General features: G+C 42.7%; 1 protein-coding gene across 1 annotated transcript in view; it reads right to left on the bottom strand.

The window, feature by feature from the left end:
- Positions 1-6,031: 6,031 nt before the first annotated feature.
- Positions 6,032-19,287, bottom strand: part of LOC143769770 (solute carrier family 2, facilitated glucose transporter member 9-like) — a 197,269-nt gene continuing 184,013 nt past the window's right edge. Inside the window, exons 11-12 of the mRNA XM_077258616.1 lie at positions 8,398-8,525; positions 6,032-6,464 (exon numbers count right to left, since the gene is read on the bottom strand). Coding sequence (XP_077114731.1) covers positions 6,228-6,464; positions 8,398-8,525 — 365 coding nt within the window. The 3' untranslated portion in view covers positions 6,032-6,227. The remainder of the gene's footprint in view (positions 6,465-8,397; positions 8,526-19,287) is intronic.

Here is a 19,287-nt window from a genome sequence, read left to right on the forward strand (position 1 = left end):
ATCGGAGACTCTTTACAAAACCACAGCTAGTAACACTTAACAGGACAGCAGCCACGATATTATGGCTCCATCACGAGGGACACAGATTTGACAGAGGAAGAAAGCACATGATAGGAAAGTAAGTACAGGATAGAAGCTGTGCTGATATAGAAGTTAATGAGGACGGTAGCACCCTGGATCCACACAGACGTTATTACCAGCCTATATTACTGGGAGAGAGACTCCCACAAGGGAAAAATCTGATCTTTGGATCAGACTGGAAACTGCATATCAAGGGGTCTGACAATGAAGATCACTTGCCGAATTTAATTAACTAAAAATTATCAGCAGCATACGTAAAAATTGTTTTTCCCAATTAAAAATGTTCATAGGCTTTAAAAGTCAATTAAGATATTATGGGTTTGCCCAAAAAAGTGAATGGGAGTTGAGCTGCAGTACTTCAAAATGACAACTAGAAAGTGTATAGGAGCTGTGGTGTCTTTAGTTCCATACACTGTAAACTTCCAATGGCCACATGAACTGTTACCAGCTCATTGATGGGGATGTCGGGTGTTGGACCATTAGTGATCTCATATTGATGTTCTATCCTAAGAGCGCAGTCATACGGCGGTATAAATGGGACCGAGATTGGAACTCAGCTCTACCGACCCTAGCATGACCGCTTCGTGCATTTCTATGAATCTGGCTGCGTGTGTCGGGAGAGCTGCCAGCCAGTCTGTACAATGCTCTTGGTCCAATTTATGCAGCACTTCCTGTCTCAGCAGTGGACACTGCAGACCCTCACACAGCATGGTTCCACGCAGATCTCCTCTATCCAGATGACGGTCAGGTATTGACCGAAACGTCTTAATTTTCTAGGACTTCTACATTCAATAAATAAGTTCTTGAGTACACCTATATGTGGGCCAAGTATTTCTACATTGCGATTTGTACTGTCGTCTGACTTCGCCCGAAGGTAAAAGTAAATGTAGTAAGGTAAATATCTATATAGTAAAAGTAGCATTGACATTAGTAATTTTCTTATAAATCCAATACTGGAGAATTATTTTTATTAGATGATGAATTGGCAGAAATTTCTGACTACTGGATCTAGTTTAATGGAGTCTTGCTGTGTTAGCATCTACGCATATATTTACACATTATTTAACGAGATTCCTCTAAAGCTCATTCCAACACAAAGTGCACAACAAGGCATTAAGTGCTGCATATAGTGTAATGTTCAGTGATTAACAGGTCCTTGTGGGGCGGAAATCTTCGCTTTCAAACTTCTAAATGTGATGTGGTCAAAAAACGATATCCATAGGAAAACAATACGGAATGTGATTTACCATCTGCTGGAAACAATATTCAGCGTGGTGTATGTACTATAAATCTCACAGATACACGTGATATAAAAATATATATCACACTCAAAGGGAAAGAATTGCTGCATGATAAACTTCCCAATCACTTCAGTGAGAAATAACTATTATAATGTAATTTATTTCTTAAGATTCGTATTGTTCTAAGCAGCTTTAAATAGGAGAGAGAGATTTGTTTCATAAGTTTAAATAGAGCAAAGCTCGGCATTTTATTCTGCTCCACGTGCTTTGCCAACGCAACAGAAGTGTAATTTAGGTTCGGATATTATGGAAGTCTCTGTGCTGTAAAACAGCGGGGTACTCAGTGCCTCATTAATAAAGAATAAACTTGGAATCTATTTACAATACACTTTTTAGTTATTTACACTCGGTTGTATCTATGTAATATACTATTACAATAGTCTGCAGAAGAGGAGGAAGGCAAAATACCCATGTAATGGAGATGAGGGTAAATTGTAGGACAGAAAACTCTGTACTTTTATTATCTAAATGCAAACTATGCTCTTTTCTTTTTACAGAGTGTTCGGAATTAAACAGTTTGCAAACTGCGCTATATTAAATCGCAGGGTAATTAAGGTTTTTTATCATGGGAGGCAATCATTAGAAAATCCAAGATTAATAAGGAATGAGACTAAAACTACCAACATGCCATGTCAATGAGTAAATTAAACATACTGTATTGTCCACTAACTTTACATTGTCAGCACCTTAATAATAATAATGGCTAATTGTTGATGGTGAGACACCCAACACCCTCCGCCGATCAACTGTTTTTGGTGTTGGCTCCGTCTTCTGCATAGTGGCCGTGGCAGGGTACTGCACATCCAGCCTTCTATTTTAATCAGCTAGGGGAAGATGTACAGTACCCGGCAAAGGGCACTATGCAGTAGATGGAGCTGTGCTGTACAGCTCTGTAATTGTAGATTTCCGGCCACCGACATCACCCCTAGCTGATTGGTAGGGGTGTCACATCCCCACCGAAGGATAGGCCATCAATTTTAAAGTAGTGGTTGTGGACGACCTCTTTAATGAACATTCTCAGCACATACTTAAGTGCCATTATACATATCTATGGATAGATAATATGATCTTTTTGTTCCGAAACTTAAAATTTATAACACAGAGGTAAATTTAACAGAGATATATTAATTGTTTAAAGGCAAATCGAATTCACTTCACATTTCCACCAAAAAACAGATTCGCCACAATCCAACATTTTTTGCTACTCGATTCACACAAACAACCCAGATGGCTGGTCACCATTTTGTTGAAAATTGTTTAAATTTTTTTGAAAAAAAAAACATTAGTTACCCAGCCCGCACATGTCTTCTTTGGTCTTGTCATTGGTGAGATCTCCACTGGGCCATCTTCAGTATTTAGCATCTTTGGTGTCTCCTGTGACTAAGCTACAAAGTCATAACATCCCAGCCTAGTCTGTGCAGGAGACACCAAAGATGCAGAGTACCTAAAGGCACCAAAGATGGCCCAGTGAAGACCCAACTAGAGACTCAACCTACGAAGACAACTGGTCCAGGGAAGGGATGTGTGGCAAGACAGATGAGGGTCAGGTATCAGCAAATCTTGTAGACCAGAATAACTCTGTAATGTGGCATGTGAGGAAGCAATGAAATGTACACTGCATAGGTTATATGTTATAATAGATTGGTGGGGGTTAAACAAATGATCCTAGTAACTCTGCTCGACCAGAGAATATGAGTGGTTCAGCCGGCATGCATGCTCGACTATCGCTCCACTTAAACTCCTCCTCGTGAGTGGCAGGACTATTCATTTTTAGCAATCAAGGTGGTTCCTCTGGTTGCTGCAGCAATTCAACATCTACTAAGTGAAAAAATCATGACATGCTCGAATTTGGATACACCCCCTCAAACCCCGCAAAGAATGCATTGTGTCTCCCGATAAGTCTAATTTTTAAAGCGAAACTACAGTCAAGTCTTTTAGTAACTTTCTGAAGTTAACTTTAATTGGTTTGGGGTGAAGTTTTCCTTATCCAGATGTTTTCGCCCAATTCATCATTTGTACCGTTTCAACATTTTTTTTTTTAAAACACAATTGTACTCCAGTAACTTACTTGAGTATAAAATCTGTCTAGTCAAAGACTAACATACAAAATTTTGAAGAATTATAAATTCAATTATAAATTCAATCTGAATGAGCCATTTTGAATCATTTGATGTAATAAACGGCAACAAATATCACATAACAAAAGTGAATAATGTGTTAAAAAATAAAAAAAAACTGCAAATAATCAATCGGGACCATGTGTTATGTTCTCTTAGCTTTTTCATATCTGAAGCAAAGTCTGGTAAAGTTCAGGCCAGAGGCTGGTAAAAGTATCTGCTCCTATTCATCATTATACAAACGGCATAACACATTGCATATAATCAATTCACGGATGGCAGTCAACTCAATGAAACTGCTGTTGTGCCATTAATCACCTATCCTTACCGCATCAGATGTGCCGTCTAATTCATCTCACCTCCATGACATCCTTTTTTGCTCACTTGAGAATTATATTGTTCTAAAAAAGTAACATTTAGTTAACAGGATTCAATAGGATAATTTGTTCTGAAAATCACAAGACCATTTACAGCATTTCTTCATTTTAACTGTTAAGCTGCTCATCTTAACACTGTGGCTATACAGAATTTTTGCAGCAATGCACAGAAATGCGTTTAATCACAAAAGTCCGGTATAGATGAAGTTTCAATGACAAAATATGCAGACATCATGGAGAGTTAAAAATGCTGTATAGTTGGTTTTGTATATTTTTTTTTAATTAAATGTTGAAATTTCTTCTCAAAAGCTTGTTTTAATTTTGCGTATTGCTAAATTATGTAAGTAAGTAAATTATGTAAGTGTTACACACCTGTTCCTGGTCTGGGCGTTGCTCCATCTGCCCTGGTCAGTTGAACTTTCTGGTGTTCCACATAAGGCTTTGCAGGTATCATGGCATGCTTCCATGTCCAGAACTGCCTAGGCCTACTTAAGAAATTCTAAGACACCCCCGGGACTTGGTATTGAATCGGAGACTAGACTTTCAGTTTGTATGTGCACAGCAAACTGATTGCGGGCTGCAAGTCATCTCCTGTACACCATCAGCTTTTGGTGCCTCCTCCTACTGTCTGTGGCTTCTAGTTAATCCAGAGTTCTGTTGGCTACATGTCACCCAGCCTACTGGACCTCTTACCTTGTCCACCTGCAGTTTTCAGGACATATTCGTGGTTGTGTGCCACTTCCTTGGTTGCCGACTTTCTGGTTACTCCGTAGTGTTATCCGTTACTTGACTACGATTTCTTTCACTCCGCCTGCTTGCCTGCAGTTTCCTGACATCCGCCACCTGCCTGTGGTCTCCTGCAAGCTGCATGCCTGGGGTTTCCTGACATCCTCTGCGTGCCTGTGGTTTCCAGCATTTCACCTGTCTACCTATGCTTTCCAGTCCCTCTGTTCACCAACCTGCTGCATTGACGACTGCAGCCAGTGTGCCTACCTGGACCTTGAGCTTAGAGGATCCACCTCACCAAGTGAGCCCCTTGAACTTCTTGCACCAGTAAGAAGTTACTTAGATCTCTGCAGTTCCTCCAACATATATCCAACTTTTTATCTATCCAAGAATGATACTCTACATCGCTCTGGTTACAGCTTTATCAGAGATTGGGTGACATCTCAGCTTTGCAGAATGGAACCTTGTCATGGACCAATTTTCTTAATTTCCACCATAATTTTTTTAATCAGATGAAAATCCATCCTGTTTGTTTGTCATGTCACTGAGCTGATTTGCATTTCCTGAACACTTTTTGATCCATGACAAAATCCATTATGTTTATAACAAATTACTAAAGAAACTATACTTAGGGTATTTTTTACATTTCAGTGTTTGATTCCTATCGTTCTGCCTGTAATTATACAGAGTCCTGAAAACTCCAGCAATTGCTCAAAACCTTTCCCCTTCCTCAAAATGTTAGCAGCTCGGCAAACAAGATTGCACATTTCCTGTCTGAGCTCATACATGAATTCATTACAATGCATAGCTTTCGAAGTTTGTACGATTCCATTTGCCCCAGAGGTTTTAGAGGACACTTCCATAGTTACACCAAAAATAGAGGTCAATTATATATTTTTCTAACATAACTTTTCATTGTAGAAGTTTACTTTGCTGCACATTTTTTGCCTTATTGTGCATTGTACACTTGTCCAACATTGGTCAAAATCTTGCAAGTCAAAACATTTTGGACATGGTTCATTAAAAATGGCAGTCTTAATAAATTTCACGCATCTTACTACAGCAATACCTTAATTAAGAGCAGTTCAACCCTTAATGAATTTGGCACATCTTACAAATGTTCTGCGCCTTCACGAGAACGGTTGCCTCAGCCAGGGGCTGAATTTGTCCAGTATGCTCAGTCACGCCCAGTCGAGCCCCAGCTCCACTTACATTGGTGTTTCTACGCCAATTCCAACCAGCTCTCCCAAAGTCGCAAATGTTTTGCCCAATTTTGAGGTGTGTAATCATTTTGGAACATTTCAAGGAGTTTCACCTCAAAATTCTGGTAAAAACACTTTCATGAACGGTGGCCTTACTTCTCATCCCCACCTTCTAAAGACCCTTTTTGAGTGAGGTATTTAAATAGAAATAATTTTGGCTACTAATTACAAAGTCATCATGAAATTTATTTAAGAAATCATTTTCAGTAATGGGAACACTTTTTATGACAAGTATGAAATAACTGGACGCCCAAATTTGGGCTCTGGACAGCACCACAAATCCAGTACATCCTACACACGCCAACATTGGCTCATTGTCCCACAGACTGGGAATCTTCCACTTGATCGTGATTTTAGTCATTTTCATGGTAGGGAGAATTCCAGTGAACTGCTCTCTAATGCTCCATATCCATTGAATTTCTTTAGTTTCAGATCGTCTACAAGTATTACTGGCTTCGACAAAGATTTTTCTTTCGAAAACATTTCACTAATTTCCAAAAAGGTTTTATTCTTTGTTTCTGGAATGATAAAGTAAACGTAGACCGCTACAAATAGACAAACCCCACAAAACACCAGGTAGGAGAATGCTCCTGCCGACATCTGCAAGGAAAATGACAAAATTTGTTTAGTTCACAAGTTCAATCCTGAGTATTACAGAACTAAAGGAATTGTCCGGCATTTAAGAAACTGCACTTGTCGATATCTATTCGTTACTGCAACTCACCTACATTCAAATTGGTCAGACATATTGTATATTTTGACAAATGTGATTTTTATCAGTATTTTCTAGTATTGTACCTCTTCCCCATACCAGACCTAGGACACAGCCTAGGGATAGAAGTGGCACTCTGTGGTGTAGTGTGAAGGGGGAAAATGCGGGCAGACGATGGGTGCCCTGGGCACCAAAGTCTATTGGGGTGCAAAATTTCACCCCCATCTTCTTCCCCATGTTGGCATTATTCTAAAGTCATTGGTATCTGCAAGCAGTGAGTGGCTTTATGGAGCAGCTCATGTAGACCACAACAGACGAGAAGAGGAGTCATCAACTGTTGCTATGTTCTGCATAGGCAGCTAGTGAAATGATAATGATTGGTATAAAGAAGTGATCTTTGTCATCTCTGTCACTGCCTATGCAGAGTGCAGAGCCTATGGCAAACATCTCTACTGCTGTGCTCTGCATAGGCAACAAGCAAGACAGCAGATGATGACCAGCTAAAAAACAAAGACAGAATTGAATCAAGTGCTGTGCATATGATGTGATACTATCTTAATTCATTACTAAAAGCTGCTTTTACATATTTACACTAAAATTAGGGATAGGGATTGTATTAAGGTAAGGGTTAGGGTTAAGCCTGGAGTTAGTCTTAGGGCAACATAATTGTTACAGTTAAAAATAATAAAAGAAAGCAAAAAGAAACATGAATGTAATTTTATATATAAGCAATGTAAAACGTTTGTATGAAGCAAAAAAAAAAAAAAAACCTAATAGATTTCAGTGCAATCCAGAATCATATGAATATTTTTCTCAAAATTACAATACATGTGATTGTGGCATAAAGTGTTCAATACTGGACAGGTGGAAAGGGCTCTGGATTGTACATTTCCATGCAAAATACTTACGTTGCCCACTACTGGGAATCCAAGCTACACCACTTTTTTGGGGAAAAACATATTTTCTGTAACTTTTGAGTTTTGACAGTGTTTTCTCACAAGGGTAACCTTGGTAAAAGCTCCATATTGGAGCATTTGAATTAATAGAGTAGATTTCCCTCCAAAACCCCACTCTCCCACATGAGCCAGAATGAAGACCTGCCTGATATGACTAACCTAAAAAAAAATCATAAACTGTGGCAAAAACTAAAGATATATGACCCAAGCCATTTTGCAAACTTTTTGCTAAAAATTAGGTTACCAGTCAAAGACTTTTTTGAAAAAAGGCCAAAGAGCCAAAACAAAACCACTAAATATTAGAGATACAAATTGTTTGCTTGCAGTCAGTGGAGAATTGGTTAAGTTACATAAATAAATGATATTACTAGTTCACTAGTCCAATAGGGTATTGGATAAAATAGTCATTGATTACTCTTTCACTAAAAGAGATTCTGTCAGCATAAAATGACTGTTCAAACCAAGCACAGACACTTGGTGCACCCTTGGTGTGGCCGTTCAGTTCATTGCACCTTTCCATTGACAGGTTTTTTATCCATCTCTGCCCTCCTCTTCTTTGTCTCTTGTAATGCCAGAGCTGTCAATCAAAGAAGAGGAGGGCAGAGATGGATATAAAACCTGTCAATGGAAAGGTGCAATGAACTGAATGGCCACACCAAGGGTGCACCAAGTGTCTGTGCTTGGTTTGAACAGTCATTTTATGCTGACATACTCCAATTAAGACCAATTTGTTGCCCAACAGCAATGTCTGTCAGTTGAGTTTATGATAGACCAGTTCTTCTAATTCACCACGTAATTCAAGTACTATGGGTTCATTTATAAAGCATACTGTTTAATGCCATAGTGAAAAAATAAAGGCAATTACCTGTAAAAAAGGGAACACAAAACCAACTGTAAAGTTTGAAAGCCAGTTGAGTGTTCCTCCGACAATATAAGCTGCGGGCCGATGTGACTGCATGAAAAGTTCTCCCGTCATTATAAATGGAAGTCCAGCTGAAAAAAAGCACAGAAATTGAGATATTGAACAGTCAGTGAACAAATATTAAGCCGAAGCATGAGTATCTGAGGCAGGATGCAATACTGATATATATATATATAAAATCCTCCAACCATAGATTCCAGGTGAGGGTTGTTTTTTTTAATTAGTCTATTTAGCCATCAATACCCTGTTGGCCAATCACTTGTTTAAGCATGTGCAGCGCCCCAGAGTCCTGGTCGTTGCAGTAACATCGCTCTGCCGCTAAGGGGAGTGATGTTACGTCTGATGGCACTAAAGGAGTTCACCTGACCAGGTATCACAGACACACATTACACTTCACACTCCGGCCACCAGGGGGAGCAAAGGGTTCTATGTATTAGGCCACTCCTCACACTCTGGTAAAACTGGGGGTTGGATAGGAAGTGAGGGAGAAGCTGACTGGGTTTTGCCCAGGCAACATCCTGTGAGAGAGGGAGTTCCTGGGAAGATTCAGGGGGGTCTCTGTCAGGGGTGGGATCCTGACAGCGGCCTAGCAAAAAGGACAGATTGTTACGGAGCCGCGCCTGCACCCGTGGCGGCGGCATCTTAAGAAAGGACACGAAGCGAGGTTTATTGTGGAGAAGTGAGAAACGAGATCACAGCACAAAGGAGAATAGAACCAGTAGGAGTCGTGCTCTAAGATCGTGGCAACATCCTACTGAGGTGCGTAGCCGGTGGCCGGAACGCCGAGGAAGTATTGGGCTCCAAGCATTACTTCAAACAGCGGCAGGACAGTTAACTTTAGGTTGGCTGTCTCACCTAATTCACCTAAGCAGACAACGGAGGCAATTGTGGGAGAGGGGCGACACTAGGGTCCCTATAAAATAACTCCAGGCCTACCCGTCATACGGGTGCATCCTATCCATATCATCTGGGGGACGGAGAGAGAAAGAACATCAGAAACAGACACAACAGTTGTGAGGACTATCCCGTGGTGCTCAGTAGGGAGGTACTACAACACACAGGAACTAGTAGGTAGGCACTGATTTCCACCTGCAAAGGGAACTCTGGGTGTGCCTTCGGACCGGCCGGTCTCAGCCAGCCCTGTTAGCAGTGCTCTGGATTGCAGATCCCGAAGCCTTCAGTAAAGAGGTAAAGAGACTGCAACCCTGTGTCCTCGTCATTCATCACGCCTTGCACCACGCACCATCATCACCTTTCATTGGACGCCCCTTAGCAGGGTCACGGACCGGGTCTAGCCACCGTGACAACCCCATGACCGAGACAGAGAGGCCCGGTACCGAGTGCCCCGTGGCCCTGCATCTGGGGGCGCTCCATATGCACTCTCGACTTCACTGAAAGCACATGTACGATCAGTCAAGGGAAAAAAACAAGCTACTAATAAACACCACCAGAGCACTTAAAGGGAATCTGTCAGTAGGGTCAACACTTCTAAGTGGTCTACATTGGCATGTGGATCACAGAAAGGTGAGTAAAAGGATACCTTGATATCTGCAATCCAATGTCTTATTCCAGAGAAATAGACATTTTGCTTAATATGTAAATGAGCTGCTAAGATCTATTTGCTGGACATAGATCTCCCAGAGAACTTGCCTCCAGAGATTATTCTAAATAAAAAGGGGCATCACTAGTGTGAGACATGTAGATCAGTTGTGCACACTGTCAGTCATTACATGTCTCACCTTAGTAACATCTCCTTTCATCTACAATAAGTTCTGGAGATAGTTCTCAGGGAGATCTATGTCTGGCCTGTAGATCTTAACAGCTCACTTACATATTAAGAAAAACGTGGACGTCTCCGAAATAAGATATCGGATCGCAGATATCAAGATATCATTTTATGTAACTTTCTATGACCTGCATGCCCATAGAGACGGCTTAGGAGGGTTAATCCTACTGACAGATTCCTTTTAATGGGGATATCCATTTTCAGGAAAGTGGTCTCTAAAGTATGTAAACCACTTAAAGTAATCAGAAACTTACCCTTCCTGGGTCCTGCACCGTCTTTCCGTAGCTGCTGCAGGCCCAGTGTCGTTATTGCTTTATTAACACGTGCTGTTGGCATGGTGTCACAATTCTAGTCATAGGACTGCAGCAGCAGCGGGAAGCCAGCGCTGAACTCTGGGAGGGCGAGTACCTGATAAATGTGTTATTTAATGTGCTCTATGCACATTAAGGACCACTTTACTGAAAGAGGATATCCCCTGTAAAGTTTGTGCACCTCAATAAAAAAAAATCTCCAACAGTGCCTCCAGCTATCACGGGTATTTAATAACATTGGTCTTCTCATATGGACCAAAGTGAGTTTTTGGGTCGCCATTAGTTAACTGGTACTACTCAAAAATTGAAGGGTTAGGCAAATTTTCAACAAATTTTCAACTAATGTGTATGGATTCTTGGGTCTTTATCCTAGGATCCTGGCAAGAGATAAAGGGAATTAATTGAGACTAAACACGTTTCCATTACAATTATGTTTTCCATTTTCAGTTTACAAATAATAATTACCGTTATTATATGAATACATATTCTTACAACCTTATAAAACGTCACCCAGAAAAAAATATCAACCGATACGACCTTCACAGTAGGTATTAGTCTGTTTTTGTTAGCTGTTTCACTGTGATAAAAAGGTTGGGATTTACCATTAGCACTAAGTGCATCTGATCACTGCACCCAACATAATAAAAACAGTTATGATTGTGCATGATAATAATTCCTAATATTTATAGCTGAGGACAGAAAACAGATATTGTAGGACTACTTATCAGAATTCAGTGGGTTCTTTGGATTCAATATTTAAAACAATTTACTTATTTAACCAAAAATATGGGATATGGATTAGAACCGAAACCTTAAAATGTAACATTGCACTATTGCAGTACGTTATGTGGATGTCTCTTTCGGCATCTATCTTGGCCAGGAGGTGGCAGACACCCTCAGCTTTTGAGGCTTCCAGGAGGATGTAAGACAAGTTTAATATTTACAGAGATTACTAAAATCTTTGCAGAAGAGAAGAGGGAAATTAAAATATGAAATTTTAATATTTTATTTTGATTTGAAATATAATTTCATTAGCAGCTTCTGCATATATACAATGCAATTCCAAAAACGCAACATGTCTCTAACCACACTTTGCAAATTATTTCCGAAGAATATTTGTCAAAATGTAGTATTTATGTATGTAGATATATTTAAACTTCTCAGTATTGTTTATTAATATTTGTTATATAAAATTATTTAAGTTAATGAGACTAGGACGGCGCCTATTTGGAGTCTCTCCCAACTTACCTTTTAGGAAGGCGACTACAGTTGATGTTTTTTTCCCCTAAAAGTAGAAGGTTTTAGTTTTGGCGTCTCTTTTTCAACCTGAATTTTTTATGGACATATGTTCCTGATATAATTGTTGCTGTAAAACATCATTCAATTCTTCACTTATTATTGTGTATAAAAGTTATAAAGAAACAGTGCTGACACTTCCTGGGGCTTAGAAGGATGGCCTCAAAAAGGGCATTGGTGGCATTGCAATTGGAGATGCCTTCAATGTCTGATCTGCGAGGCTTTGGCCAACGTGGCCCTCTCAGATCTCTAGAACAGAAGTCTTATGGTGGTTACACTTTATTTGGAGGCTTCACATTATAGTCATGTTGGGAGAAAACTGAATGGAGATGACGGGAGATTAAATATCGTGACAATTTCTTGGCAACATTGTCACCTCTTGGTCTGGCCTCTGCTAATCAGTCAGACCAACAAAAATTTGCCAGCTTCATTAAAAAAATTTTTAAAAAAATTGGCTAATCACAAATTGCAAGTACTGAAAAGTCTCCTATTGCCCTGAAAAGACACGTGTAACACTCTGAGGTCTCCTCGGACTGTATCAGTCTTAGTAATGTCACAGCGCGCAGATAAAATTACTGCAGACTAGCAGGAGTGGATCACTTCACACAACCCTGGTCCACAGTCCAGGTCACTGCTCTCTGGCCATGGACAAGAGCTACACAAATTTCTTGAGCTCACCAAAACGGCATTCAATTTACCAGTCTGGTAAGATGGCATCTGTGCGGCACACACATGACGATTTGCTAGTCTGGTTAATCATAAGCCAAGCCTGAGATCTTGGAGGGGAAATAAATTCAAGTAGCTCCTTTCAAAGCTATCGAGCACTGACCTGGATTGTGGTCTGGGGTTGCACAAAGCGATCTGTTCATCTTTATTATTCAGTATTTTATGACTTTCTCTCCCCATCTCTAATGCTCAAGTGCAACGTCCTCTCTCTATCCAGATTCACCTAAAACCGGCTGCTGCATTTCCTCCATCTACTTTTATATAGGCTATCCTAGTCCCTCCTGATTAGCTGCATTATTCCATGTGATGTAATAGCTGTAAAGCATTAGTAGGAATCCTGCGGAGCAGTAACTAAGGTCAAGTGACCCTTCTCTCTTTTTGCAAACCAAAAATTTTTCAAATGTGCTGGGTATAGGGAATTTCCTAAAATTTAATAAGAAATCGATTTGCATCAAATCAATTTGAAAATCACTAGTAAACCTACTATCAGACTATGTGGGTGCAATGCCGGCCTCTGGGACAATAGGCTTAGCATTTTGTTGGCTGCTTACTCTTGGCTACTGAATGGTGCAGATCTAAACAGAAACCTTCTTTCCAGAACAGCATTGTTAACTATAGGAATTGACTCAAGGGTCACGGAGATGGCAAAACCCTGCACCAGAATTGTACGAGCCTTTTTTTTTTTGCTGCAATTAGGCACCCTCACTACGCTGTATGTCACGGTTTCCTTGTTTATTGTGTGTTAAATACTTAGGGTGCGATAGAATAAAAAATAAGCTGTAAGGACACATTGCTGCTACACTCACTCTAGCACTGGAGGAGGATTAAGGTGAGATGTATATAAAATACATTTTATTTTTTTATGTCAATAAGGGACAGAAAAGGTTTAAGGGAGAGGAAATATCAAAGTTTTGCTCTTAAGGTTTTGTTTTTAGTGTAGTATATCTTTAATGCGGACCAGTCACCAGATTATTTATTATATAGATCATTAACTAAATCCCTTAGGCATTGCAGTCTTTTTTCTTAAAATCAATATCAACTTGTCTGTATAATCCTGATATTAAGTATAGGCTGAAATAACTCATGAGTCCAAATTTATTCAATTTTCACCAGCTCAGACTGACAGCTGCAGCTTGTAATGAGCAGAGCGAGGTCTCAGCAGCAGGAGGGACACTGTGGAGCTGTCAGATCAGGCTGGGATGGCAGAGAGTGGGTTTTATAAACTTTTATAAAGAAATACACAGCCTGACATTGATCTTCAAAGTAAATACAACATCCTCATAAGGTCGAAGAGTTATTTATTAATGTATTCAGTTTATATTGTGAAATCTGGTGACAATAATAATATTTTTTATTTTTATAGCACCAGCATATTCCGCAGCACTTTACAATTTAGAGGGGACTTGTAGAGATAGTATCATGCATTACAGAGTAACACATAATTCAAAGCATTCCAAGAGGAGTGAGGGACGTACTCGCAAGCTTACAATCAATGTCATGGCCCACAACTTGGGAATCATACAGTATTATATTGTATTGGTGCTGTTGTGTTTCTATACAGTAAGGTTTGCCTTTTAGAAGTTTGTCATCCCCCTCTCCCTGTTCTCCTCTCTAACTCTGATGTCAGAAACCCCCTTCTTCCTTATTGTGAGCTTGGCAGCCGTGATATGAAGCCACATGTCCTTCAGCTCTGGTTCAGAATAATCTACTGTCACTGTGCATAATTACAAGAATTAAGCTTGAAAATGAATCTTCTTCTGGAATCTTCATACGTGCTTCCTGCAGTCGAGTCAAGCTATTTATTATTATACTTTTTTTTTATAGCGCCATTTAGTCCATGGTGCTTTATATATGAAAAAGGGGGCAAATATAGACAAATACAATAAACATGAGGAAAAAACAAGACATTAACAGGTACAGAAGGAGAGAGGACGCTGCCCGCGAGGGCTCACAGTCTGCAGGGGAGGGTAGAGCTGGTTGTGTGGTGGTTCAGTAGGTTGAGGATCACTGCAGGTTGTAGGCTTGTCGGAAGAGGTGGGTCTTCAGGTTCTTTTTGAAGGTTTCTATGGTAGGCGAGAGTCTGATGTGTTGGGGTAGAGAGTTCCAGAGTATGGGGGAAGCACGGGAGAAGTCTTGGATGCAGTTGTGGGAAGAAGAGATAAGAGGGGAGTAGAGAAGGAGATCATGAGAGGATCGAAGGTTGCATGTAGGTAAGCTATCTGACAATATCTCTTCGTGCGAGTAGTGGAACATACAGACGTCCATAGAAATGGTGTCTCAAGTATCCTACACACAAATCCTTGTTATGTAGCTGGAATAATCAATGAGGAAATATTTGGGGGCACAAAAGGTAAAATTGAACTGCTTGATGTAGAAGATTCAGCCATCAGTATAATAAATATGGGCATTCAAATAATGCCGGATGAACCGGTCACCAGCCAGTATCTGTATAAGTACAGATACAAAGTGGTACTGAATGTGCAGCGCCCCAGAGTCCTGGTCGTTGCAGTACTGTGGCTCCGCCACTAAGGGGAGCCACGGTGCATTCGATGGCACTGAAGGAGTTCCTCCAATCAGGTATCACAGACACCAATATGTTTCACAGCTGGGCCTCCGGGGGGAGCTAAGGGTGCTATTCATTAGGCCACTCCCCACCATAGTGGGTAAACTGGGGGTCAGGCAGGAAGTTAGTGGAGAAAGCTGACTGGATCGAACGAAGCAACACCTAGTGAGAGAGGGTGTTGTGGAGGAAGAGACAGTAGGGTCTCTGCCAGGGGTGGGATCCTGGCAGAGGCTTGGCATTGAAAGAACGTAACGGGACCGTGCCTGCTCAGAATAGCGGCGGTGCCCTAAGAAAGGATTAGAAGCGAGATAGATTGTGCTGAGTGAGAAACGAAATCGAGCAGAAGGAGAATACCAGCAGGGGTTTTGTTGAAAGAGGCAGCACCTTGCTGAGGCGCATTACCGGTGGCCGGAACGCCGAGGGAGTGGAATAATATACAGCTTTAAGCCATACTCCAAACAGCGGCAGGACAGTCAGTCTCAGGCGGGCTGTCTACCACATATCACCTATGAAGTCTTGGGGGGCAATTGCGGGAGAGGGGCGTCTCTAGGGTCCCGGAAGAACTCCAGGCCTACCTGACAAACGGGTGCCGTTCTTACTGTAACATCAGGAAGGGACGGAAGATTAGCAGAAGATCAGTTAATCGAGTTGTGAGGGAACTTAAGAAACAGACAACAGTTGTGGGGTACTTTCCGTAAGCACAGCAGGGAAGGACTACAACACAAAGCGCTAAGAAGGAAGGCACTGATTTCCACCTGTGAGGAGAACTTTGGAGGTGCCATTGGACCGGCCGGACTTGCGCAGCCTGGTGGACCGGATTCCGGACTGAGGACCGAGAGATCTCCAGTAAAGAGGTAAAGAGACTGCAACCTGGTGTCCTCGTTATTTACCGCGACCTGCACCCCACAACTGCACCGCTACACCACCGTTAACAGCACCTATTTACAACGGACGTCCCCCACTGACAGACAGGGCCACGGACCGGGTCTAGCCACCGTGACAACCCCAGGACTGAGATCCCAGAGGCCCGGCTCCGGGTACCCCTCGGCCCTGCGGCGGTGTGGGGGCGCTCCGCAACTTGGCGTCACGAACAGGATCTACTTAAGCCTGAAGAATCAGGTCATGTGTGCCTTGGAACTGTGATTTATCGTGCTTGGACTGTGCTTTATTACAAGGACTGTGTGTTGCCACTTGCCGCCAGAAGTTCCCGCCAAAACCGCCGCCATTACAGCGCTAAGGAGAGCGCAGGAGAAGAAGAAGGGCGTGGAAGTGGGCGTGAACAAGCTGAAGAGCGCGAAAGACAATGGCCGCCCAGTCTAAATATCTCGGCCCCTTGAGGACGTGTCCGTCAGCAGCCGAGATCCGCCTCCTGATCCTCAATGGTGGGCAGAGACAGAGAAAACGAAACCGCCCACGAAGGAGAGAGCGGGAAAAGGACCAGGAAGAAGGAGCGAGCGACATGGAGGACGCCATGGCGAGCCGCCCGGAGCCGGAGCGTGGGGTCGGAGCAGAGGACTCCCCCAGCCACCCGGAGGGGCACCGTAACCAGGCGTCCACCGCTGATGCTGAATTCCTGCAGGCCGGAGTGGACGAGCTCAGCGACCGACCCCGGCGGACGCAGCTGAGCACTGAGGCCGGGTGGAAGAAGGCCATCATCAGGAGCCTCACCAGACATCTGTCAGCAGCCTCATCTGGTCCGGAGCAGGAAAGAAGTCCCAGTGCTCCGAAGCTGGAAAGCAAGGCCCTGCCGGAAAGCGAGGTGCTGCAAGCAGAGATGACAGCGTCGCAGCACAAGGCCCCGCAGCCAGCGTTCCAGACCCCAGCGGAGACGGAGCAGACCGGCACCGGGAGAACCGCATCTGAAGCAGGTAGGAAGAGCCACCCTGCCCTGACGACCGACACCACTCCAGTGACTGCTAGTGCCACAGCTGCTGACTCGGTTCCAGTGACTGATCTTGCAGCAGCCGCTACCTCTGCTGCAGCAGATGCCCATACTCAAGCTGCGCAGACCTCCATCGCTGCGCATGATTTAACCATACATGAAAGACGGATTAACGGCGTGTGTCCAGCACTGGGTGTAGCCCTGGACCTCACTTTTCCCAGGCCAGGAAGGGTTAAGTGCCAGGTGCTGCCCTGGAAGCCGTCCAACTAAGCCTCGGAAACCTGAAACTGTAAATAGTTAACTGTTTATTTCCTTGCTGTTTTGCTGCTAAAACCCGTCCTGGGTTAACTCTTAAAGGGATCCCTTTGTTTACCCGGGATCCCTATTGCTTTTTATTTTTGCTTTCACTTTCATTTTTGCTTTGTGTTCCACAATGTTATAAAAACTGCTGAATCATGAACAATGCATGATTTGAACTTTCTTGTAAATAGTTTGCACCTTCTTAAAGGTGCTTCCTACTGGTTTTGTTTAAAGACATTTTGCGAAGATACCATTCCGGAGCCTTTGCATGGACTGGTAGGCTGAGAAGAAGAGCTACCTCAGAAAGACTTGATCTCCTCTTAAAGGGGAGGTTAGAATTGAACTTGAAAGTGATACTGTTTTAGAACAGTAATGTCAAGATAATGCTTTGAAGGGAAATGTAACTGTTTTTCATGGAAAAGTTATGTGTGTTTAATTTGTTTAAAATGTGAAACCTAGATAATGTTCCTTGAAGAGAAAGATGTAGAAAGCCCGTAGGGGTAGATGTAGAGTTCCGTTTAACTAAAAGTAAAGAAGTAATAACGAAGGTGAGGATAGAAGGTAAACCCTGCGTCCCCATAGAAAGTTAGTTCGTTACTAAGGACAGAAAGTAGACCCGTAGGGGTTAGTGAGTGAGTCCTTATAGGAGCCAAGCAGAGTGGGCTCCATGCTCTCAAATTGAAAGGAATGTTATGTCTATACTATGTATAGTAGAGAAAGGCAGTAGGCCCTGGCTGAACGGGGCGGTCCTGTAAAAGAAAGGAGAGGCAGTAGGTCTGGTGCCATAGGGACAGGCGGTCCTGCAGGTTCAAAGTAGGAGAATGTGAAGTTACCTTGCCCTGTAATGTGATTATAGGAAGGCCTTTGGTAAACTAAGAGTGTATGTTTCCTAAAGGCAATGTTAATTTATTGTTCCAGCATTTGCACTTAGTAGAATACCCGGTTAGGTAATGAGAGCTAATTGTAGCCTTTTGCTATGATATTTGATTATGTTTTGTAACGTTAAAGTGTCCTCACCTCCCATAAAGGGAAGCCTGTTCAAGTATGCTTATTGTTTTGCACTCAACAAATTTGTATGTCTTTTTGCTAACCTGTATTGTTGTTTTCTTCCCAGTCCCGGAGTACTGTGTTTAACCAGGGGGGAGTGCAGCGCCCCAGAGTCCTGGTCGTTGCAGTACTGTGGCTCCGCCACTAAGGGGAGCCACGGTGCGTTCGATGGCACTGAAGGAGTTCCTCCAATCAGGTATCACAGACACCAATATGTTTCACAGCTGGGCCTCCGGGGGGAGCTAAGGGTGCTATTCATTAGGCCACTCCCCACCATAGTGGGTAAACTGGGGGTCAGGCAGGAAGTTAGTGGAGAAAGCTGACTGGATCGAACGAAGCAACACCTAGTGAGAGAGGGTGTTGTGGAGGAAGAGACAGTAGGGTCTCTGCCAGGGGTGGGATCCTGGCAGAGGCTTGGCATTGAAAGAACGTAACGGGACCGTGCCTGCTCAGAATAGCGGCGGTGCCCTAAGAAAGGATTAGAAGCGAGATAGATTGTGCTGAGTGAGAAACGAAATCGAGCAGAAGGAGAATACCAGCAGGGGTTTTGTTGAAAGAGGCAGCACCTTGCTGAGGCGCATTACCGGTGGCCGGAACGCCGAGGGAGTGGAATAATATACAGCTTTAAGCCATACTCCAAACAGCGGCAGGACAGTCAGTCTCAGGCGGGCTGTCTACCACATATCACCTATGAAGTCTTGGGGGGCAATTGCGGGAGAGGGGCGTCTCTAGGGTCCCGGAAGAACTCCAGGCCTACCTGACAAACGGGTGCCGTTTTTACTGTAACATCAGGAAGGGACGGAAGATTAGCAGAAGATCAGTTAATCGAGTTGTGAGGGAACTTAAGAAACAGACACAACAGTTGTGGGGTACTTTCCGTAAGCACAGCAGGGAAGGACTACAACACAAAGCGCTAAGAAGG

Source organism: Ranitomeya variabilis, chromosome 4, assembly GCF_051348905.1.
Source record: "Ranitomeya variabilis isolate aRanVar5 chromosome 4, aRanVar5.hap1, whole genome shotgun sequence".
Lineage (NCBI taxonomy): Eukaryota > Metazoa > Chordata > Amphibia > Anura > Dendrobatidae > Ranitomeya > Ranitomeya variabilis.